Genomic DNA, 24,552 nt, shown 5'->3' with positions numbered 1-24,552 from the left:
TCAGAAGGCGAGGGGCAATCTTGGCTTCAGAGACGCATCCTCCACCAAACTGTGAGCAGGCTCCCAGCTGCTAACCAAGTCTTCCTGGGATCCTAGACAGTTGACATCCAACAGGAGGCTCACAGTCAGAGATCAGCCCCCCAGAGGAGACACACAGCACACCTGAGATGGCACTCTCGCTGTGCACCGAGGAAACCAAGCGGCTAGGACCAGGGAGGTGATAAGACGCACTGCCCACCTGGGAGAGTGACTTGCCAAGCACCTGGTCGCCTGAGCTGCTCAGACCTGGGAAGGGCACAAAACGCAGGCCCACCTGAGTCTATGCCTTTGTGGAATACCCCAGAACCTGAACTTGAGTGGCTTAGACCTGGGAAGTGCATGCAGCCCAGGGCCCGCTTTAGAGAGTTCTCCTGCAGAGCAACCTGGAGCTTGAGCAGTGTAGACTGGGAAAGCACACACATCGTGAGCAGGGGCAAACCCAGTGTGGCCCCAACACTGCACTCCCCACACACGCCAATGACATTTGTTTTCAGTGTTCCTCCCTCCCCACAGCACAACTGAACAAGCAAGCCCTAATAAGTGACCACCTTCACCCCCTTGTGTCAGGGCAGAAATTAGACACTGAAGAGACTTGCAAACAGAGGAAGCCAAAATAAACAAAGAAGAGGGAGCTGCTTTGGAAGTGACAGGTGCAACAGATTAAAACCCTGTAGTTAGCACTGACTACATTGGAAGGGGCCTATAGACCTTGAGAAGAAGTATAAGCTGGAACAAGGAACTATCTGAAACTGAACTAACCCACACTGCCCTCAACAGCTCCAGAGGAATTCCTAGGTATATTTTATTATTATCATGGGACCTAATTAAACTTAAAAGCTTCTGCGCAACAAAGGAAACTATAAGGAAGGTGAAAAGACAGCCTTCAGAATGGGAGAAAATAATAGCAAATGAAGCAACTGACAAACAACATCTTTAAAATTTTTTTATTTTTAAGTTCTTTATTACTCCTTTAATTTTCATTTTTATAACCTACTATTACCTTGCAAAAAAGACCCTATTTTAAAGCAAATTTCATATATATATTTTTTCATTATATATATTTATTTTTATATATATTCATTTTTGTGATTTTGTTTTTTTGTTTTTTTTTTTTAATATTGTATTTTTGAGAGTCAAACCTCTACTCTAGATTTTTAATGTTTGATTTTGGTATTTGTTATCAATTTTGTAACTTTAAGAATCCAATCTTCGGTACCCAATTTTACTCAGGAGTGTGATTACTGATTGATTGCTCTCTCCCCCTTTTGACTCTCCTTTTTCTCCCCCAGGTCACCTCTATCTCATTCCTCCCCCTTCTCTTCTCTATCCAACTCTGTGAATCTCTTTGGGTATTCTGGGCTATGGAGAACACTTAGGGAACTGATCACAGGCTAGATTGGTCTCTCTCCTTTTGACTCCCCCTCTTCCCCTCCAGGTCATCTCTATCTTCTTCCTCCCTCTTCTCTTCTGTATGTAACTCTGTGAACTTCTCTGAGTGTTTCAGACTGTGGAGAACACATAGGGAATTGATTGCTGGCTAGATTGCTCTCTCCCCTTTTGATTCCCCCTCTTCTTCTCCTGGTCACTTCTATCTCCCTTCTCCCTCTTCTCTTCTCCATGTAACTCTGTAAACCTCTCTATGTGTCCCTCACTGAGGAGAATCTTTTCGCCATTAACCTAGATGTTTTATCATCAGTGCTGTATGGATGGAGAAGTCTTGAGGCTACTGTAAGAATAAGATTGAAAGTCAGAGGCAAGAGGCTTAAATCCAAAACATGAGAACACCAGAAGACTCTTGACTCCAGGGAACATTAATCAACAACAGCTCATCCAAAAGCCTCCATACCTACACTGAAACCAAGCTCCACCCAAGAGCCAACAAGTATTAGAGCAAGACATACCAACTCCAAAAATGCAGGAACATAACCCTGAGCATTAAAATACAGGCAGCCAAAAGTCACACCAAACTCATAGACACCTCAAAACTCACTACTGGACACTTCATTGAACTCGAGAGAGAAGAGATCCAGCTCCACCCACCAGAACACCAACACAAGCTTCCCTAACCAGGAAACCTTGACAAGCCACTCGTCCAACCCCACCCACAGAGAGAAACCTCCACAATAAAGAGGAACCTCACACATCCAGCATATAGAAAGGTCACCCCAAACACAGCAATCTAAACAAGATGAAAAGGCAGAGAGATATTCAGCAGGTAAAGGAACATGATAAATGCCCACCAAACCAAACAAAAGAGGAGGAGATAGGGAGTCTACCTGAAAAAGAATTCAGAATAATGATAGCAAAAATGATCCAAAATATGGAAAACCAAATGGAGTTACAGATAAATAGTCTGGAGACAAGGATTGAGACAACAGAAGAATTATTTACCAAGAACCTAGAAGAAAAAAAAAAGAGTCAATAAATAATGAATAATACAATAACTGAGATCAAAACACTCTTGAGGGAACTAACAATAGAATAACTGAGGCAGAAGATAGGATAAGTGAGGGGAAGATAGAATGATGGAAAAAAATGAAGCAGAGAGGAAAAAAGAAAAAAAAAAGAATTAAAAGAAATGAGGACAACCTCAGAGACCTCTGGGACAATGTCAAACATTTGACAATGCCCCAACATTGGAATCATAGGCGTCCCAGAAGAAGAAGACAAAAAGAAAGGCCACGAGAAAATACTTGAGGAGATAATAGTTGAAAACTTCCCTAAAATGAAGAAGGAAATAGCCACCCAAGTCCAAGAAACCCAGAGACTCTCAAACAGGATAAACCCAAGGTGAAACACCACAAGACACATATCAATTAAATTAATGAAGATCAAACACAACAAGTAAATATTAAAAGCAGCAAAGTAACACACAAGGGGATTCCCATAAGGAAAACAGCTGCTCTTTCAATAGAAACTCTTCAGGCCAGAAGGGAATGGCAGGACATATTTAAAGTGATGAAAGAGAAAAACCTACAACCCAGATTACTGTACCCAGCAAGGATCTCATTCAAATGTGATGGAGAAATCAAAAGCTTCACAGACAAGCAAAAGCTGAGAGAATTCAGCACCACCAAACCAGCTCTCCAACAAATGCTAAAGATCTTCTTAGACAGGAAACAGAGAAGAGGTTTATAAACTCAAACCCAAAACAACAAAATAAATGGCAATGGGATCATACTTATCAATAATTACCCTAAGTGTAAATAGGTTGAATGCCCCAACCAAAAGACAAAGACTGGCTGAATGGATACAAAAACAAGACCAATATATGTGCTGTCTACAAGAGACCCACCTCAAAACAAGGGACACATACAGACTGAAATTGAAGGGCTGGAAAAAGATATTTCATGCAAATGGAGACCAAAAGAAAGCAGGAGTAGCAATACTCATATCAGATAAAATAAACTTTGAAATAAAGGCCATGAAAAGAGACAAAGAAGGACACTACCTAATGATCAAAAGATCAATCCAAGAAGATGATTTAACAGTTATGAATATATATGCACCCAACATAGGAGCACTGCAATATGTAAGGCAAACGCTAGCAAGTATGAAAGGAGAAATTAACAGTAACACAATAATAGTGGCTGACTTTAATACCCTACTCACATCTATGGACAAAACAACTAAACAGAAAATCAGCAAGGAAATACAAACTTTAAATGATACAATGGACCAGTTAGACCCAATTGATATCTATAACACATTTCACCCCAAAACAATGAATTTCACCTTTTTCTCAAGTGCACATTCAACCTTCTCCAGGATAGATCATATCCGGGCCATAAATCTAGCCTTGGTAAATTAAAAAAAATTGAATCATTCCAACTATCTTTTTTGATCAAAATGTGGTAAGATTAGGTGTCAACTACAGGAAAAAACACCTCATGCAAAGAGTTGACTCATTGGAAAAGACCCTGATGCTGGGAGGGATTGGGTGTAGGAGGAGAAGGGGGGATGACAGAGGATGAGATGGCTGGATGGCATTACTGACTCAATGCACATGTGTTGGGTGAATTCGGGGACTTGGTGATGGACAAGGATGCCTGGTGTGCTGTGATTCATGGGGTCGCAAAGAGTCAGACACGATTGAGCAACTGTACTGAACTGAACTGAAAAGGAAAAAAAAAAAACTATTAAAAATGCAAACATATGGAGGCTAAATAGCACCTTTCTGAATAACCAACAAATCACAGAAGAAATAAAAAAACAAATAAAAATATGCATAGAAATGAATGAAAATGAAAACACAACAACCCCAAACCTATAGGATTCAGTTAAAGCACTGCTAAGGGGGAGGTTTATAGCAATACAAGCTTACCTCAAGAAATAAGAGAAAAATCAAATAAATAACCTAACTTTACACCTAAAGCAATAGAAAAGAAAGAAATTAAGAACCCCAGGGGTTAGTAGAAGAAAAGAAATCATAAAAATTAGGACAGAAATAAATGAAAAAGAAACAAAGGAGACCATAGCAAACATCAGCAAAGCTAAAAGCTGGTTCCTTGAGAAGATAAATGAAATAGACAAACCATTAGCCAGATTCATCAAGAAAAAGAAGGGAAAGAATCAAAGCAGCAAAACTAGAAATGAAAATGGGGAAATCACAACAGACAACACAGAAATACAAAGGATCATAAGAGACTACTATCAGCAACTATATGCCAATAAAATGGACAACGTGGAAGAAATGGACAAATTCTTGGAAAAGTATAACCTTCCAAAATTGAACCAGGAAGAAATAGAAAATCTTAACAGACCCAACACAAGCACAGAAATCGAAACTGTGATCAGAAATCTTTGAACAAACGAAAAGCCCAGGTCCAGATGGCTTCACAGCTGAATTCTACCAAAAATTTAGAGAAGAGCTAAACCTATCCTACTCAAACTCTTCCAGAAAACTGCAGAGGAAGGTAAACTTCCAAACTCATTCTGTGAGGCCACCATCACCCTAATACCAAAACCAGACAAAAATGCCACAAGAAAAGAAAACTGCAGGCCAATATCACTGATGAACATAGATGCAAAAATCCTTAACAAAATTCTAGCAAACAGAATCCAAAAACATATTTAAAAGATCATACATCATGACCAAGTGGGCTTTTTCCCAGGGGTGTAAGGATTCTTCAATATTCGCAAAACTGTGATACACCACATTAATAAATTGAAAGATAAAACCCATATGATTATCTCAATCAGAGAAAGCCTTTCTCAATCAGAGAAAGCCTTTGACAAAATTCAACATCCATTTGTGACAAAATCCTCCAGAAAACAGGCATAGAAGGAACATACCTCAACACAATTAAAGCCATATATGATAGTTCAGTTCAGTCACTCAGTCGTGTCCAACTCTTTGTGACCCCATGAATCAAAGCACGCCAAGCCTCCCTGTCCATCACCAACTCTTGGAGTTCACTCAAATTCATGTCCATCGAGTTGGTTATGCCATCCAGCCGTCTCATCCTCTGTCATCCCCTTTTCTTCCTGCCCCCAATTCCTCCCAGCATCAGAGTCTTTTCCAATGAGTCAACTCTTTGCATGAGGTGGCCAAAGTATTGGAGTTTCAGCTTTAGCATCATTCCTTCCAAACAACACCAGGACTGATCTCCTTCCTTGCAGTCCAAGGGACTCTCAAGAGTCTTCTCCAACACCACAGTTCAAAAGCATCAATTCTTCGGCGCTCAACTTTCTTCACAGTCCACCTCTCACATCCATACATGACCACAGGAAAAACCATAGCCTTGACTAGATGGATCTTTGTTGGCAAAGTAATGTCTCTGCTTTTGAATATGCTATCTAGGTTGGTCATAATTTTTCTTCCAAGGAGTAAGTGTCTTTTAATTTCATGGCTGCAGTCAACATCTGCAGTGATTTTGGAGCCCCCAAAAATAAAGTCTGACACTGTTTCCACTGTTTCCCCATCTATTTCCCATGAAGTGATGGGACCAGATGCCATGATCTTCATTTTCTGAATGTTGAGCTTTAAGCCAACTTTTTCACTCTCCTTTTTCACTTTCATCAAGAGGCTTTTTAGTTCCTCTTCACTTTCTGCCATAAGGGTGGTGTCATCTGCATATCTGAGGTTATTGATATTTCTCCCAGCAATCTTGATTCCAGCTTGTGCTTCTTCCAGCCCAGCGTTTCTCACAGTGTACTCTGTATATAAGTTAAATGAGCAGGGTGACAATATACAGCCTTGACGTACTCCTTTTCCTATTTGGAACCAGTCTGTTGTTCCATGTCCAGTTCTAACTGTTGCTTCCTGACCTGCATATAGGTTTCTCAAGAGGCAGGTCAGGTAGTCTGGTATTCCCATCTCTTTCAGAATTTTCCACCGTCTATTGTGACCCACACAGTCAAAGGCTTTGGCATAATCAATCAAGCAGAAATATATGTTTTCCTGGAACTCTCTTGCTTTTTTGATGATCCAGCAGATGTTTTCAATTTGATCTCTGGTTCCTCTGCCTTTTCTAAAACCAGCTTGAACATCTGGAAGTTCACGGTTCACGTATTGCTGAAGCCTGGCTTGGAGAATTTTGAGCATTACTTTACTAGCATGTGAGACAAGTGCAATTTTGCGGGATAAATCAACAGGAAATATTAACCTCAACTGTGAAAAATTGAAAGCATTTCCCTTAAAGTCAGGACTAAGACAAGGGTGCCCACTCTCATCACTATTATTCAACATAGTTTTGGAAGTTTTGGCCACAGCAATCAGAGCAGAAAAAGAAATAAAACGAATCCAAATTGGAAAAGAAGTAAAACTCTCAGTGTTTGCAGATGACATGATCCTCTACGTAGAAAACCAGAAAGACTCCACCAGAAAATTGCTGGAGCTGAATGAATATAGTAAAGTTGCAGGATATAAAATTAACACACAGAAATCCCTTGCATTCCTATACACTAACAATGAGAAAACAGAAAGAGAAATTAAGGAAACAATTCCATTCACCATTGCAACAAAAAGAATAAAATACTTAGGAGTATATCTACCTAAAGAAACACAAGACCTAAAAATAGAAAACTATAAAACACTAATGAAGGAAATCAAAGTTGACACAAATAGGTGGAGAAATATACCATGTTCATATATTGAAAGAATCAATATAGTGAAAATGAGTATATTACCCAAAGCAATCTATAGATTCAATGCAATCCCTATCAAGCTACCAATGGTATTTTTCAGAGAACTAGAACAAATAATATCACAATTTGTATGGAAATACAAAAATCCTCGAATAGCCAAAACAATCTTGAGGAAGAAGAATGGAACTGGAGGAATCAACCTGCCTGACTTCAGAGTATACTACAAAGCTATAGTCATCAAGACAGTATGGTACTGGCACAAAGACAGAAATATAGTTCAATGGAACAAAATAGAAAGCCCAGAGATAAATCCATGCACCTATGGACACCTTATCATTGACAAAAGAGGCAAGAATATACAATGGAGAAAAGACAATCTTTTTAACAAGTGGTGCTGGGAAAATTGGTCAAACACTTGTAAAGAAATGAAACTATAATACTTTCTAACACCATACAGAAAAATAAACTCAAAATGGATTCAAGATCTAAATGTAAGACCCGAAACTAAAAAACTCCTAGAGGAAAACATAGGCAAAACACTCTCTGACATAAGTCACGCAGGATCCTCTGTGATCCATCTCCCAGAATATCAGAAATAAAAGCAAAAATAAACAAATGGGACCTAATCAAACTTAAAAGCTTTTGCACAATGAAGGAAACTATAAGCAAGGTGAAGACAGCCTTCAGAATGGGAGAAAATAATAGCAAATGAAGCAACTGATGAAGAATTAATCTCAAAAATATACAAGCAGCTCCTGCAGTTCAATTCCAGAAAAATAAATGACCAATCAAAAAATGGATCAAAGAACTAAACAGACATTTCTCCAAAGAAGAATTGCAAATGAAAACCACAATGAAGTACCATCTCATGCTGGTCATAATGGCTACTATCAAAAAGTCTACAAACAATAAATGCTGGAGAGGGTGAGGAGAAAGTGAACCAACCCTCTTACGCTGTTCAGCAGACGAATGGATAAGAAAGCTGTGGTACATATACACAATGGAATATTACTCAGTTATTAAAAAGAATGCATTTGAATCAGTTCTAACAAGGTGGATGAAACTGGAGCCTATTATATACAGTGAAATAAGTCAGAAAGAAAAACACCAATACAGTATATTAACACATATCTATGGATTTTAGAAAGATGGTAATGATGATCCTGTATGCGAGACAGCAAGAGGCACGGACGTAAAGAATAGACTGTTGGACTCTGTGGGAGAAGGCGAGGGTGGGATGATTTGAGAGAATAGCATTGAAACATGTATACTATCATATATGAAACAGATTGCCAGTCCAGGTTTGATGCATGAGACAGGGTGCTCAGGGCTGGTGCACTGGGATGACCCTGAGAGATGGGATAGGGAGAGAGGTGGGAGGGGGGTTCAGGATGGGGAACACATGTACACCCATGGCTGATTCATGTCAATGTATGGCAAAAACCACTACAATACTGTAAATTAATTAGCCTCCAATTAAAATAAATAAATAGATTTAATTTAAAAAATAAAAAATGTAATATTCAAGTCTTCAAGGAAAATAATAAACTGAATTATGCATTTATTTTTCTTTTTTTGACTCATAAAATGACCAGATTAACTATGGTCAGAATAAAGTTGTGATACTTTCTCTGTACCTTTGAGTCTCATGTGAGTGCACTGTGGCCCAGACATGTATCGTCTCCACTCTTCCTCCCCTCACTCCTAACAAAACTCAGTACATTCCATATAGGAAGCTCTTCTGTGATATTCCTGAGAGACACCTTTCAGACCAAACCTGACTATCTCCAGAAGCATGGAGGTCGCTGCCTGGTAGACCAGGGCTTGAAAATAGACACTTCTGAAACCTTTTGGAAAGCTGTAGATCCTGTCACTGAAAAACTACACACTTACCTGCCCTTTGACACCATGGAGCAGATGGATCTTCATCAAGGTTGCCATCTTGATAAGGCAATTCTACTATTAGAAGCAAAACCAAATTCACTCTTCCACCACCTGAGAGTCTGCACAGACCTGAGTCTGATCAGGGTGAAAGCTAAGGCTTAGGCTGGCATTTTTTAGGAGCTCACAAGCTGTCAGAGATGAGTCACCAACCACCAATACCCACCCAACCACAGCTTCTCAGAAAACAAAATCTCTGCAGGGGCAGGAAATTTTGTCTGTTCACTGCTCTACTTGCAGAAACTTCAGCACTTGTTGAATGAATGAATACATGTCCCACGACCCTCAGATGTTTATCATATAAACTGTTGCCCAAATTTTGTGTTTATGTTATTGATTGTAAAGAACTGTCTGCAGGACTTCATGTTAAACTTGATAGAACATTGACCTTTCCACATGTTTTCAAGACAGCACTGCAGCCTGCTTCTGTCTTTTGGATGCATATCCTATCACATTTTTTCTGCCTTCCATTGTGCACCATTCTGCATATTTGATGAGTGACAACAGTCTGCTAAGTAGGACTACAACTGTGTCTGGAGTGGGGACAGAGAGTTGAAAGGGGCAAGACACAGAGGGAATCACAAGCAATTAGAAGAGATTCCATGGAAACTTTCTGAGGCTTATTGTTAAGAGAAGTAGGGTGAGTCCATATCAGGCGTCATTTTAGTGGAAGCTAATCTGTGGGGGTGGGGGCGGGGGGAATAACTTTCTCCTGGCATGAAGACAGGAGGGTTGGGAAAAGATTCACCCCAGCTGGCATAGTGGGAAAAGGAATTAATAGAGTTAACAGAGTTGTGTTTTTCCAGTAGTCATGTACAATGTGAGAGTTGGAACATAAAGAAGGCTGAGTGTCAAAGAATTGATGCTTGGGAACTGTGGTGCTGGAGAAGACTCTTGAGAGTCCCTTGGACTGCAAGGAGATCAAACCAGTCAACCCTAAAGGAATCAACCCTGAATACTCATTGGAAGGACTGTTGCTGTAGCTGAAGCACCAATACTTTGGCCACTGGATGTAAAGAGCTGACTCATGGGAAAGACATTGATGCTGGGAAAGACTGAAGGCAACAGAAGGGGGTGGCAGAGGATGAGACGGTTGGATGGCATCACTGACTCAATGAACATGAGTTTGAGCAAACTCCGTGAGATGGTGAAGGACAGAGGAGACTGGTGTGCTGCAGTTCATGGGGTCACAAAGAGTCACTGACTGAACAACAACAAACAGTTGTGTACTAGAGTCATGCGCCAAAGTAACAGAACCAATAGGATGTGTGTGTGTGTGTGTGTGTGTGTCTTTGTATGTGTGTCTGTATGTGTTTGTGTGTGTCTGTGTGTATGAGATATATATATATATATATATATATATATATATATATATATATATATTTCAAGGAATTGGCTCACATGACTGTGGAGACTGGCAAATCCAGAATCTATAGGGTAAGCTGGCAGTCTGAAGACCAAGGGAAGAGTTGCAGTTTGGGTCCAGTGGAAGTTTGCTGGCAGAATGCCCTCTCCCTTGGGGGAGTCAGTCTCTTTCTTAGGGCCTTCAACTGATTGGATGAGACCATCCCATAATTATGGAGGGCAATCTGCTTTCCTGAAAATCTACTGTTTAACCCCATCACCCCCTGCCAAATACCTTCACAACAACATTTATAGTGTTTCTCCAACATCTCTGTACCATGTCCTAGCCAAGTTGACACATGAAATTAACCATTATCACAGCACGATTTAGGAAAACCTAATACAAAGCATCTGGGTTTGTCCAACAGCTGCAATAAAGCAATATTCTAACCCTCCTGGGCACATACTTTCAAGTCCCCTTTGTAAGGGCATGGCAACCCACTCCAGTATTCTTGTCTGGAGAATCCCATGGACAGAGGAGCCTGAGGGGATTCAGTCCATGGAATTGCCAAGAGTCAGACAGGACTGAGCGGCTAACACACTTAACACTTGTAATGTTATATGCCATGCCTCCTTATCATTGCTGACTTGACCTGGAATCCTTCAACCTTGCTTCCTTTACCGCTGGAAAAAGTCTCCTCTTCTTTCAAAGTTTAGATCGAGTGTCAACTCTGGGATGCACATCGCATCCCCTCCTGAAGCATGAACTCCTTCTTGGGTCCTTTTTCCATATGCTGTTATAACACTGATCCCATTGCTCTGTGATTGTTTGTACACCAACCGTCAGATTAGCCAAGTGGTTAAACATGTACCCTTTGGCTTCAGACTTCCCTCCATTTAATTCCTGACCTTGGCAAGAGATCTGACCTCTTTATGCCTTAGTTTCTTCATCTGTGAAATAGGACTTAAGTAGTACTATACCAACAAACCTGTGCTGAGGACCTAATGACTTACTATATGTAAAACTTTTAGAAATGCAGGCAGTAGCCACTCCAATGAAGAGTGAAAAGTGAAAGCGAAAGTTACTCAGTTATGTCCAACTCTTTGTAGCCAGTCCATGGAATTCTCCAGGCCAGAATACTGAAGTGGGTAGACTTTCCCTTCTCCAGGGGATCTTCCCAAACCAGGGATCAAAATCAGGTCTCCCACATTGCAGGTGGTTTCTTTACCAGCCGAGCCACAAGAGAAGCCCCTAAAGAAGGGTGGTTATTTTCATCCTTACTGTTATTGTTGCTCTCTGATTCCTGTGTCCTGTGGAAAGACTAGGTGTCAGGCATATTATCATTTTCCTCTTAGCATCTTTCCTAGTATTGAGTGAAATATACCAAGAGTCTCTAGACATTTCTTGGAATGTGTACTGTCTTATATGTACAGGGTGCCAGCCAGTACACAAACACTATCATCCATGTAACATCACTTTGCTGACAGAGGTCCACATAGTCAAAGGTAAGGTTTTTCCAGTAGTCATGTACAGATGTGATAGTTGGACTATAAAGAAGGCTGAATACCAAAGAACTCATGCTTTTGAACAGTGGTGTTGAAGACTCTTGAGAATCCCTTGAACAACAAGAAGATCAAATCAGTCAATCCTAAGGAAAATCAACACTGAATACTCATTGGAAGGACTGATGCTGAAGTTGAATTTCCAATACTTGTCCACCTGATGTGAAGAGCCAACTCATTGGAAAATACGCTGATACTGGGAAAGATTAAAGGCGAGAGGAAAAGGGGGCAACAGAGGGTGAGATGGATGGATGCATCACCAACTCAATGGACATGAGTTTAAGCAAACTCCAGGAGACAGTGAAGGACAGGGAAGCCTGGCATGCTGAAGTCCATGGGGTTTAAAGGTCAGACAGAACTTAGTGACTGAACAACAACAAAAACCTCATTACAACATTGCAAGGTCATTAATATCCCCATTTTATAGATATTAAGTGAATCGTCCAGCATCACAGACAGGCGGCAAGTGGCAGTCTCTAACTCCAAGATCAGTGAGAAAGAGGTACAGAGATGCTATAAATTCAGAAAGTTTTCTTTTCTGGTGCATGTACTACCCTCCCCCCTTCCACTTCCTTATTCTTTCTGCCAGTAACACAGACATTCTGGACTGTGAAACCTGGAAAAAGAAAAGGGAGGTTTCCATTCACACCAAAAACTGGTTTGAGGTGCAGGTTATTAATACAAGATGTCCTCAGCTGTGACCGTGGCCTCTTCAATCTTGGCCTTGATCTCCGGTAGGGGGATCTGACTGATGGCCACCACAACCAGGTTAGTGGCGTGGGCTGAGGCGCTGGCCACACAGATCCAGAAGCACTCCTCGTACTGTTCCTCCACCACCACGAAGCGAAACAGCTTCTCCTGGAAGTTGGCGATTCGTTCTGTCAGGTCGTGAAATTTTACCGAGGTCATGAAGCTGGCGATGGCCAAGGCCATGACTCCGCCTGAAACCCGGAAAGTACACCCTCATACACAGCCCTTTTTTCTGCAGTTCGACTCCTAGAGTGAGGTGGCTGTTCTGGGGCACAAGCAACAAACTTTCGAGGTTTAGGTTGCTTGGCTGTGTCTGACTCTGCGATGGATCCCATGGACTGTAGCCTTCCTGGCTCCTCTGTTCATGGGATTTTTCCAGGCAGGAATGCTGGAGTGGATTGCCACTTCTTCCTCCAGGAGATCTTCCCAATCTGGGGATTAAACCCAGGTCTCTTGCATTGGCAGGCGGGTTCTTTACCACTGAGCCACCAGGGAAGCCCCTTAAAACATTCTGAGGGTGACACAAATTTTAATTTGCTTTTTAAAGCAGCAGATAGTTCACTGTGTGAGGGGCAAGAGGTGTGGGAATAAGCTTCCTATTAGATCAACTTTGAATCTCAAGCCCTCTAATTTTTTCTTTACCCAGTGCAGGGCAGTTACCCACACTGGATAAGCTCAATCTCTAACTAATTCAGCCTGTGTATGCAGATCCTGAGGCTATAAGGAAAGACACAAGAGCATCTTATGGGGTGGACTGGAGGATCAACAGAGGGCTAGACAGTTCTCTCCTCTTTAATATCCATCTTCCAAGCTTAGTGATAAGAAGAGATAAGAGAAGGAGGAAAGGAGAGGTGAGAGGGACAGACTTCATGTCTTTCCCTACCTGCTGCTTCGGACCTGGACCTTCCGGGTTCTCTCTGTTTCTTTTTCTCTCCCCATCTCTCTCTCTTTTGCTCAACTTTTCTCCTACCCTGATTTAATTAATATTTAAAAATCACATTTATTATTCTCTTTCTTTAGATTATTATTCTTTCCTTGAAAAAAAACCTGGACATCCAAGAAAATCATAAAGATGAAAAGACAAATTTGCTTTTCCCCTAAAAGTCAAATGAAAACACTTGGAACATTTTAGTATATTTCTTTACATTTCTCTCTTTTTTAACAGAGTTAGTATTATGGTACTTCTACTGTTTTACACTTGATTTTTTTCTCTCTAACTTGAAAATTTTTTTTTCCATGTTGCTAAATATTCTGTTACAGCACCACTTTAAATTGGTCTATGACGCTTCATTCCAGTGACACACTTAATTAAGTTTAATTAAGGGTAACTTAATTTCTGGATTTCTAGATTGCTTCCAATTTTTTATATTATAAAGTGCTGCAGGAAACACCTTTTAATGTATATTTTTGTGCTCTTTTCCAGTTATTTTCTTAGCATAAATTACTGTATGGGGTTGTTTAATCAAAGGCTATTCATATTTTTATGCCTTTTGAGAGTCAAGTTTTGCCAAATTGCCTTCTTAAAAATACTCTGAGCTTGAGAGTACTGCCTCAAGAAGGAAGGAAATTGACCTAGACAAGCATTTATTTAAAGAATGAGATTGAACACTTTCTACATGCCAGTCACTGTGAGGATTCAGGCAGAGATATGCAAGTCTAGATGGGAGTGAGCCACATCTATAAGAAATTCTACACGATGGCCATTGTCTGCAAATATAGGCAAGTATGTAATAACTGATTTACTGACATTAGGTTCTAATTTATGATAAAGCAACATTGTTGTCATTGTTCAGTCCCTAGTCATGTCCAGCTCTTTGCAGCCCCATGGAGGGCAGCACACTAGACTCCTCTGTCCTTCACTATCTCCCGAAGTTTGCTCAAATCCAGGTCCATTGAGTCAGTGATGCTATCTAAACATCTCATCCTCTGCTGTCTCCTCCTTTTTCCTTCAATTTTGCCTTCTTTTTTTTTTTTTTAAAGTGGAGAAAACCAACATTACTTGTTTTTATACTTGCTGGTCATCCTGTATAAGGTAGTGAGGTAGTGAGGGGTTATTGACATCAGGACACCTTCACCATTTGACCTGGATTTTCTGAAATCATTTTTGGGGATTTGTTACTTTCATTACAGGTGATTTTTTTCAGTGCTGAACTAAAGGTGAATTAATGTCAATATACCAGATACTCTCCTAAATCAACACACCTGCACACACTTATAGACATCTTTTGACTTGGGTTTTGTCTTGGAAAATAGGTCATGGTGGTCATAGATGACACCATGGACTAATGAAAAGACAAAAGGCTTAGACTCAGTTATACCTGGGTTGGAATCTTGCCTCTATTACTCATGACTATGTGACTTTCAGTACCTCTTTTAACATCTCTGAGCTTCAGGTTCTTCATCTGTAACTATGGGTCTAATAATATGGCAGAGTCCCTTGGATTGCAAAGATATCGAACTAGTCAATCCTAAAGGAAATCAGCCCTGAATATTCATTGGAAGGACTGATGCTGAAGCTCCAATACTTTATCCGCCTGATGCACAGAGGTGACTCATTGGAAAAGACCCTAATGCTGGGAAAGACTGAAGGCAGGAGGAGAAGGAAGTGGCAGGGGATGAGATGGTTAGATAGCACCATGGACTCAATGGGCATGAATTTGAGCAAACTTCAGAAGATATCAAAGGACAGGAGAGCCTGGTGGGCTGCAGTCTATGGGGTCCCAAAGAGTCAGACACGACTTAGCTACTGAACAACAACAACAAACATAGGGAGGTTGTGAGGGTTACAGAAAATAAGGACCGTGAGCCCCCAGGTTCCTTCTCCTCTGTTCTTTGTGAGGTTCCTTCAGCCTCATGGCAGCAGCTCCCCTACCACTGGTCCCAGGGTCCCCATCTCTCCAACCTCCATCTTTCTGTCTTTCCTTGTCTCTCATCCCAACCTCTTTGCTGCTCCAAGTCCTCAGCCACTCATACACACTAAGACCTGATTCTTCATGATGACAGCTATTGTTCAACTTTTAGTAAGAAGTACATTGGGGCCCATTAAGAAGGTAACAAACCCAGGGAAGTGAAGCTTGAGGTGGGGTATTTTCACTCCTTCACACCTTCTGCCCACCTGCTTGGAACTCAGCCTCCTGGTGACGTGGGCAGGAATCTCTCTCCCCGTGGGGCCTCCCTTACCTGCAAGAACATTCCATAGACAGATGCCCCCAGGGCCGTTGACTGCCCGGTACGGAACTTGGATCATGTTGAGAATGGCAAAGCCCATGCTGACCAGAGCCAGCGCCAAGGCCAAGAAGAGGAGCAGCAGAACCGTGACGTGGAGGCCCGCATTGAGCTCCTTCACCAGGTGTGGGAAGACTGCGGAGACAAGACCCAGCCAACACGTCAGCCTCAGAGCTCAGCTCAAGGTACATGGCCCAGGCTGCTTACCGTGAAGATGTTAGCACAGCGGAGTGAGGGCAAGGCAGCAAGTGCTGGGCTTCCAGAAAGCAAGACTTCCCAGATAAATTTACCCCATATCAGTTCCCCAACAACCTTCACTTCCTTAGGGTGGATGCAAAATCAGAATATACCCCAGCTGGGTGTTTAAGCTGCATCAGCCTTGTGGCTCTGGGATCTGATGTGAGTTGATCCACACAAGCCCCAAGGGGTGTCTATTTAGCAAAGGAGCCTGGCATGAGAAGCAGTCTAAGAAGGCAGATCACAAAGCTTTCATCAGGGTCAGAGTGTTGTTTGTCCAAATCTTTTGCAACCCCATGAACTGTAGCCCACCAGGCTCCTCTGTGCATGGGATTCTCCAGGCAAGAAGACTGGAGTGGATAGCCATTTCCTTCTCCAGGGGATCTTCCTGACCCAGGGATTAAACCTGGGTCTCCTGCATTGCACATGGATTCTTTACTGTCTGAGGCACAGGGAAGCCCCATAGTCCTATATACCATATGGTATGTAGAGTTGAGAGTCACTGGTTTCAGTTATTATATATGAATGATTTGAAACAATGAAAATGGGGACTTCCCTGGTGGTCCAGTAGGTTAAGACTTGGCCTTCCAGTTCAGGGGGTGCAGGTTTAATGCCTGGCTGGGCAAGCTAGTATCCCACATGCCTCATGGCCAGAAAAACAAAACATTAAACAGAAGCAATGATGTAGCAAATTCAATAAAGACTTAAAAAAAAATGATGAAAGCTAAAAAAAAATAATAACAAAAACACCTGGGCAAAACCCTTCCTCTGCAACTACTCTGAGGTTTCTACTGAATACTTCCTGGTCTAACCTGGGTCCATCCTGTGCACTCCCGCCTCCCTGCTTCACTACTTGGCACCAAACTGGACCAGCCCTTCTCCCACCCCAACTGAGATCCAGGACTCAAAGCTTTCCTGGCTCCACTCTCTGCCTGACCCCATTCCCTTCCCTCCCCGCTCCTTTGATGGCTTACCTGCCCATTTTTATTCAGAGAAGGCTGGTGTCTGTCAAGTCTGAGAACAGGAATTTTGGTCTCTCTCCCTTTAAAGTGTCCTTTCCACTCAGAAGTTTCCAGACACAGCACAGTTACATCTTTAGTTCTGATCAAATTTTCCTTTTAGCTTTTTCCTTTTAGCTTTCCATGTGTATTTATCTTCATGTGGTTATCTCCTCAGCCTGAGAAACTGTACCCTGGAAAAAGTTTCTGAACTTTTCTGGACTCCTTCCCATGGGACTTTTCCCTGTAGGACTTCTCGTTTTCATTTCCATTCCTTATATCTTAATGTCCTTTAGATTTTTATTTTTTATTGCAAATTCTCAGCATTTTTTTTTTTTTCATTCCAAATGTGGTAGCTTGTGCCTGATTACCTAATTGTTTTCTTATCCCCTTACTTGCTCATGCAATCCTTAGGACATATGACCAGCATAAAAATCCTCACGAAACACTTAAAATAGAATATCATCACCTATGTGATTGGCAAAGACCAAAGGTTCGCTAATATGTGGTGTTGATGAAGGTATAGGGAAGGAGATGCTGTCAAACCTGGTAGTGATATTAATTTATACAACTTTCTTTGAGAGGAATTTGGCAGCATGTCTTCTTGCAATTTCACTTCTAGGAAAAGCACTCCCACGTGTGCTCAAAGCTGTATATATATATGTATATATATGTGTGTCTGTGTATCAGATATTCATTAAAGTAGCAAAAGGTTGGAGAGAAATGAAAATACGAATTGGTGCTGTGCTGATTTCTGTCCAGCTCTTTTCAACTCCATGGACTGTAGCCCTGCAGGCTCCTCTGTCCATGAAATTTCCCATGCAAGAATACTGGAATGGGTTGCTATTTCCTCCTCTAGGGGAATCTTCCCAACACAGGGATAGAACACACGTCTCTTGCATTTCCCGCATTGGCAGGCAGATTCTTTACCACTGAACCACCTGGGAAGCCCATGAATCAGTAGGAGACTGATTTAATTAATTAAAGCACAATCCACACAATATAGCTTTTGAAAAGAATTAATCATATCCATGTAGTGATATGAAACCATCTCCAGATTTGATCTAATAAAAAATTGAGAAATAACCAATTACTATGATGGGCGAGGGCATTTGGGGGCATATGAAGTGATGTGGGGGCTTCCCAGGTGGCACTGGTGGTAAAGAACCTGCCTGCTAACACAGAAGATGTAAGAGAGGCAGGTTCGATCTCTGGGTTGGGAAGATCCCCTGGAGGAGGGCATGCTGACCCATTCCAGTATTCCTGCCTGGAGATTCCCATAGATAGGCGAGCCTGGCGGGCTGCAGTCTATGGGGTCGCAAAGGGTCAGACATGACTGAAGGGATTTAGCACACACATACAGCGTAGCAGGAAAATCAGATAACTTGGATAAGCAAAAATATAAAAATTTAGTTCTTGCAGAGCTGAAATTCTAGAAGCTTCATTTTGAATTTGAATATTCCTTTTCAAAAAAAAACACACAAACGTATTTATTATTGGCTGCATCGGATCTTCATTTCAGCACGTGGGATCTTCCCTCTTTAGTTGCTCCCTGCGTTGAGAGTGTTGAGTCTTAGCTCCTGAACCACCAGGCAAGTCCTGAATTTGAATAAGTATTCTTATTGTGTACAAAAGATACCTTGCTTGAATCCCAGAAGTGATTAATCAATCTATCAGCATCTCAAATTAGATAATTACCTTATTATTACATAATTTGTAATATCCTAGAGACATCCAGAGGTCCTTTTTACCCCTAGCAAGGCAAAAAATAATTTAAAAAAAGAAATAATTGATATATTAGATTTCATTAAAATGGAAAAAAATTCTGTCCTTTGAAGGACAGTGTCAAAAAACAACAACAACACGGTCACTGAACAGGAGAAAATATTTGCAAAAGACACATCTGAGAGAGGCCTGTTCTCTAAAATAGACAGTAACAAGAAAAGTGTGAGATCTGAGGTCAGTTCCAGGTCTGGCTGTGGATGGAATATTTGGGGGTGAGAGCTGACAAGGGCCCCAGCAAACTGAAAATGATCAAGCACATACTACCCTTCAGGCACTACATCAGCTGCTTTTACAGAAATTATTGGTTTCTCAGATCCTCAGTTTCCTCATCAGGTAGATGGGCATAAGTAAGATTTCTTCTCCAGCACAGAAATGGATGAAGGAAAAGAACAAAGAAGGAAGCTTGTGACGCTAATGTGTCGCTGCTCAGGGATCACTTACTGCCTTTCTCTTTCCGGGATGGAAAGCTTCTAATGGCAGACACTCCTCTGTTTAGTTCATCCCTGTTTTCCTCAAATACCAGGCCCACAAACACTCTACAATATGGGTGAATATGTGAACGCGGCTAAATAAGCATCTGTCTCTTTCTTTCCACTCAAATGGCTAGGTTGTTTTGCTTTTATTTCACAAAGTCTGGGTATAAACAAGGATCTTAATCACGATTGTGCTGCATATGCAAGAGCTTATATATATGCTCAGTCGCTCAGTTGTTCCAACTCTTTGCAACGTCATGGCCTGTAGCCCACCAGGCTCCTCTGTCCACCGGATTTCCCAAGGAAGAATACTAGAGTGTGTTGCCATTTCCTTCTCCAGGGGCTCTTCCCTACCTAGGGATTGAACCTGAGGTCTCTTGAGTCTCCTGCATCGGCAGGCAGATTCTTTACTGCTGAACTACATGGGAAGTCATCCTGTATACATAGCTCTTTGCTTTTCTCCCTGATTGATTTGGAAATTGCAGGAGTTTTTAAAATTTCTGTGGATAGTAGCAGGTAAATCCTGATTCCGTCTTGGGGGTGGTGGGCTCTGATGCACCCCCTAGGTAGGTGATGTTGGCTCTAGGAGCTGTACATATAGAGGTAGCGAGAAATATACTCTGCTTTCTCTTCAAATCATATAAATCTTGAATATCCAATACAGAATAAAAATTTTGCAAATTATCTACAACTGTTTTAAAAATTGTGCCATCTCCCACTTTTTTTTGTATAAGTGGTTTTGAAATAACCTTAATGCTACCAATAAGTTTTTTTTCCCCTGAACAATATGAGAGTACGTTGCTCCTTCAACTCTGAGTACTTCAGGGGCAGTTTCCTCAAAAAGGGCATTCTCTTTGACAACCATGATACAACTATGAAAATCATTAGGTTAACACTGGCGTATAACTGCTGTTTAGTCCTGACGCCCGGTTCAAGTTCCATCAGTTATCCTAGTGACGTCCTTTACAGTAAATGGACCCAGCTCAGAACCAAGCACTGCACACAGTTGTCATCATTTCCTTTCAGCTTGTCCTATTTCTTTGTTATATTTATTTATTTATTCATGTTAAATGTGTTTTCAGCTTTCTATGTAATTTTTATTACGTTTTATTGGAGTATAGTTGCTTTACAATGTGGTTGTTAGTTTCGACTGTACAGCACAATCAGATTTGCTGATATATTTTATCCCCTCATATTCTTAAAAGACCTAGCTATTTTTTCAGTATCTCTTGTCCAGTTTAATTTCTGGGTAAATAGAAATATTCCCCAAGAATTTTTTTTATTGCTATACCTAACAATTTTTAATATATATCCTTTATGTATATAAGTGAAGCCAATTTGTATCATTTGTCAGTGGTTCCAGTTTTCTCTCTTTATATGTTTAAGAAGATACTCTGGCTAAAGAAAGAAAGTGAAGTCTCTCAGTCGTGTCCGACTCTTTGAGACCCCACGGACTGTAGCCTACCAGACTCTTCCTTCCATGGAATTTTCCAGGCAAGAGTACTGGAGTGAGTTGCCATATCCTTCTCCACTACAGTCCTGGCATACAGAAATCAAATAATGAAGAAAATTCCTTATTCCCTTGTTTTTCGATTCTGTGGGTTACTTATGAATTTGTAGGCTGCTGTTCTCACCGGCAATCTGTTTCATTCTGAAGACATGCAGAATATTGGCCTTTTGGGGTTGGCTTTTCCTTCCCAGAGGACCCTCCATACACTGGGCTTGGATTCCTGCTCTGTTTACAGCAGAGCAGCTCTGACGTGACCTGGATGTCAGCCTGCCCAGGTCAGTACCTGCTCACGTTCCCAGACAGCAGCTGTGCCTGAGCTCTCCCTGCCAGGAAACAACGAGATCGGGCTTTGAACCCAGGTAGTCTGATTCCAGTGTTCGGATGTAGAGCTCTTCGGCTTTTTCTCAGACTCTGAAGCTTTTATATTAATATAAACAGAAGTGTAAGTTTCATTTCAGCAGCTGGTCCACACTCCCAGGCCAGACTGGCTGAGTGCACCCCAGTTGCGTGGCCTGCATCTAAAGTCTGACACTGTTTCCTGGCTGGTTGACCTCAGGCAAGTTAGGTAATAAACTCTCTGAGTGTCCGTGTAACCCTCTGCAAAATGGAAATGTTAATAATGCCTTCCTTATAAATTTGTTACAAGGCTTAACAGAGACAAGCCGTGGAAAGCATTTCGTAGAATGCCTGACACAAGTAAGCACTCAACATATAAACAGTGATTATTCATAGAGGTAAACTACAAAGATCTACAAACCTCCGCAGAAAGAAAAAAAAAAGATCTTTTCTTGATGCTGAACAAGAGTAAGTCCTTGGCTTACTGTGAATTTTGTCATCATGCCTTAGACTGAAGCGGCTCTTCAATTCTGCATTTAGACACAAGCCTACTCCAGTATTCTTGCCTGGAAAACCCCACGGACAGAGGAGCCTGGTGGGTGGGCCACAGTCCTTGGGGTCGCAAAGAGCTCGACGGGGTGATTGAGAGCGCATGCACGCACCCCATACAAGTGTTTACAAATAAGTGTTCTAAAGCAGCTTCTGTGGCTGCAGTATACTCACTCGTGAACTGGGACTGGCGGCCCCCCAGCCCGCACTGCCGCACCTTACAGCCGCGGAAGAGTCCGTAGTAAATGTCTCCGATGAATTTGACCAGCTCTGGATCCGTGGCGTTGACGAGGTCCACTCCCGTCTGACAGAGGATTTTCCCACTCAGCCAGTGGGGCAGTGCCAGGGCAACGATGGTCAGGATAAAGGAGGAGAAGCTGAGCAGAGAGGCCAGCCCGTACCACGCCTTTTTGAACCATCCAGGCATGTTGCTGGGTGCCGGTCATGCCCCAGGGGTCCCAGCAACCCCGGGGGTCCTCAGCATCTTCCGGACACTGGGTGATCCACTGCTTCGGGGTCGGCTCTTCCAGACACTCCGGCTCAAGAGTTCAGGTGCGTCTCCTGGTCCTCCCTCAGCTCCTGCCCCCACAGCCCATGTTTACTACAACCACATGGGAAGTCTCTACAGAGACGTCTTCACCTGGCTGCAGTGTGGAGGAGTGTGTTACCGGAGGAAGTAACCCTATATCTCCCACTAGACTAAGGTTTCAGCAGAGAGTTTAACTGTTCTTCATTTGGAGTATTTGAATAACCCTACTGCGGCTCTTTTAATGACGAAGGAGCTATTAGCAGGCAAAATCAGGAAGATCTGAGTCTAACAGAGACAACAAGCAGTTTCACAAACTGCAAACCGTAGAAGGAAAGCAAAGACGGAAAGACTAGCCTTGCAATGTTGCCAACAATGCGCAGGATCAGATGTTGATCTCTTTGGTGCGTGCCTGGGCATTGCCTTCTCTGAAATGTCACTGCTGTCAGAACCCCTAGAAGTGTTATGAACGCCACGAAATGACCTCTGTTCCCAACCCTTTTAATTGAAATGCGTAAGCAAGGTTCTATGATTCTTGAATTTATCACTGGGTAGATCCGCTGTGGGTAAAACTGCAGCTTTGAGATGGCTTGGGACAGCCTGGACACAACACTTACACACAGACACACACACACACACACTCACACCCGCCCTCTTTATCCCTCACAGGTCATGTCATCTGAATGGGAAAGTGTTTTTCTAATGTTTTAGCAAATAACCTTTTCCCATCACCCTGCCGGGGTCTGTGTCTCTTCTGATAGTGAAGAGCCCCTGGAAAAGGAAATGCAACCCACTCCAGTATTCTTGCCTGGAGCGTCCCTTGGACAGAGGAGCCTGGCGGGCTACAGTCCATGGGGTTGCAAGGAGTGGGACGAGACTGAAAGACTGAACACACAGTGGTGAAGACATGTCACTTTCTTTTCACTTACAGGCACAAGAAATGCAATATTCCCTAACTTCTGTCTTATACTGTGCGTTTAAAATTTTAATTTTTAGACAATCACCGAATGTCAACTTCATGTCCCGTGAGGCTGGCAACAGCCACTCAGATAGGTTTGGGGGCAGAGTGGGGTTGAAGTGGCCCAGTGAAATTCCTCCGTTGGTCTCAGATCTCTGGAGGGGGTCCTGGGGGTTGCATTGTTAACCAACAGGAGTTCAGGGAACCAGGCTCACCCCTGCTGGTGCTGCAACCCATTGTGGCAGGCAGGGGACAGGCCATTCCAGACACTTCTTTCCTGAGGAAACTGAAGGTCTGGGTTGGGGCTGGAGATCAGGTCTTTGAAATGCTTCTTCATCACAATGACCTTGACATAGCAATTCTTTTTTTCTGACAATGAACAACATACTATAAAATGAAAATATCTCCTGCCATATCAATAAACAAGGAATGAAACAGCCATCAGCCATTGCTGGCCTCCAAAGGTGAATGAGGGCTCCCAAAACTGATTGTGATCCATGTGATCCAGTGGGTGTGGCGGCCCCCCCTCAGGCTTCCCCCAGCCCCATTTGCTGAGGAGCTGGGAGAATGCAAGAAGCAAGGTGAATAAAGAAACAGGATTGGCCCTAGATAGCTGAGGTGCATATGAAAGAATGAATTCAGTGAGCACAAAGGCTTGCTTCTTCCCAGACATAGAAAGCCAAGTTCCTTAACTTGATACCTGATCTTTGATGTTCAGACTGCCTGTTCCCTTTGTTGCAAACTTGTATGTAGCCTGACTTCCCCTCCTGCTTCCTGGGAGCAGTTTTCTCAGAGCTACTGAGATGCTGTCTTCCAGGTTCTGAGTCCTAAACTTGACCACCAAATAAAATAACTCTCTAATTTCAGGTTGTGAAAATATTTTTTAGTGACAATTCATAAAACAGGGCTTCCCAGGTGGCGCTAGTGGTAAAGAATCCACCTGCCAATGCAGGAGACAGACGAGACACAGGTTTGATCCCTAGGTGGGGAAGATCCCCTAGAGCTGTTCTTTTTTCAGTCTCTAAGCCATGTCTGATTCTTTGCGACCCTGTGAACTGCAGCACACCAGGCCTCCCTGTCCTTCACTATCTCCCTGAGTTTGCTTAGACTCGTGTCCATTGAGCGGGTGATGCCATCCAACCATCTCATCCTCCATCACTCCCTTCTGCTCTTACCCTAGAGAAGGAAAAGGCACCCCACTCCAGTATTCTTGCCAGGATAGTCCCATG

The 24,552-nt window shown here is 42.3% G+C and overlaps 1 protein-coding gene across 1 annotated transcript; it reads right to left on the bottom strand.

The window, feature by feature from the left end:
- Positions 1 to 12,375: 12,375 nt before the first annotated feature.
- On the bottom strand, positions 12,376 to 23,966 carry CLRN2 (clarin 2). The gene is made up of 3 exons (XM_069594745.1): positions 22,014 to 23,966; positions 15,907 to 16,086; positions 12,376 to 12,917 (listed from the first exon to the last, which is right to left on the bottom strand). Exons 1-3 carry the CDS (start codon positions 22,264 to 22,266, stop codon positions 12,652 to 12,654), a joined length of 699 nt encoding a protein of 232 aa, XP_069450846.1. The 5' UTR covers positions 22,267 to 23,966; the 3' UTR covers positions 12,376 to 12,651.
- Positions 23,967 to 24,552: the final 586 nt, after the last annotated feature.

The sequence above is a fragment of the Ovis canadensis genome, chromosome 6, assembly GCF_042477335.2.
Source record: "Ovis canadensis isolate MfBH-ARS-UI-01 breed Bighorn chromosome 6, ARS-UI_OviCan_v2, whole genome shotgun sequence".
In the NCBI taxonomy this organism is placed as follows: Eukaryota; Metazoa; Chordata; class Mammalia; order Artiodactyla; family Bovidae; genus Ovis; species Ovis canadensis.
This window is presented reverse-complemented; position numbering and strand designations above follow the sequence as displayed.

Bases quoted from the DNA above. Each gene is read 5' to 3' on its own strand.
- CLRN2 (XM_069594745.1), bottom strand. From the start codon at position 22,266: ATGCCTGGATGGTTCAAAAAGGCGTGGTACGGGCTGGCCTCTCTGCTC. The intron at 16,087-22,013 runs GTGAGTATACTG...TTGTCTCCGCAG, and splicing joins CCGCCAGTCCCAGTTCACGA to TCTTCCCACACCTGGTGAAG. The intron at 12,918-15,906 runs GTAAGGGAGGCC...TCCGGGTTTCAG, and splicing joins TCTATGGAATGTTCTTGCAG to GCGGAGTCATGGCCTTGGCC.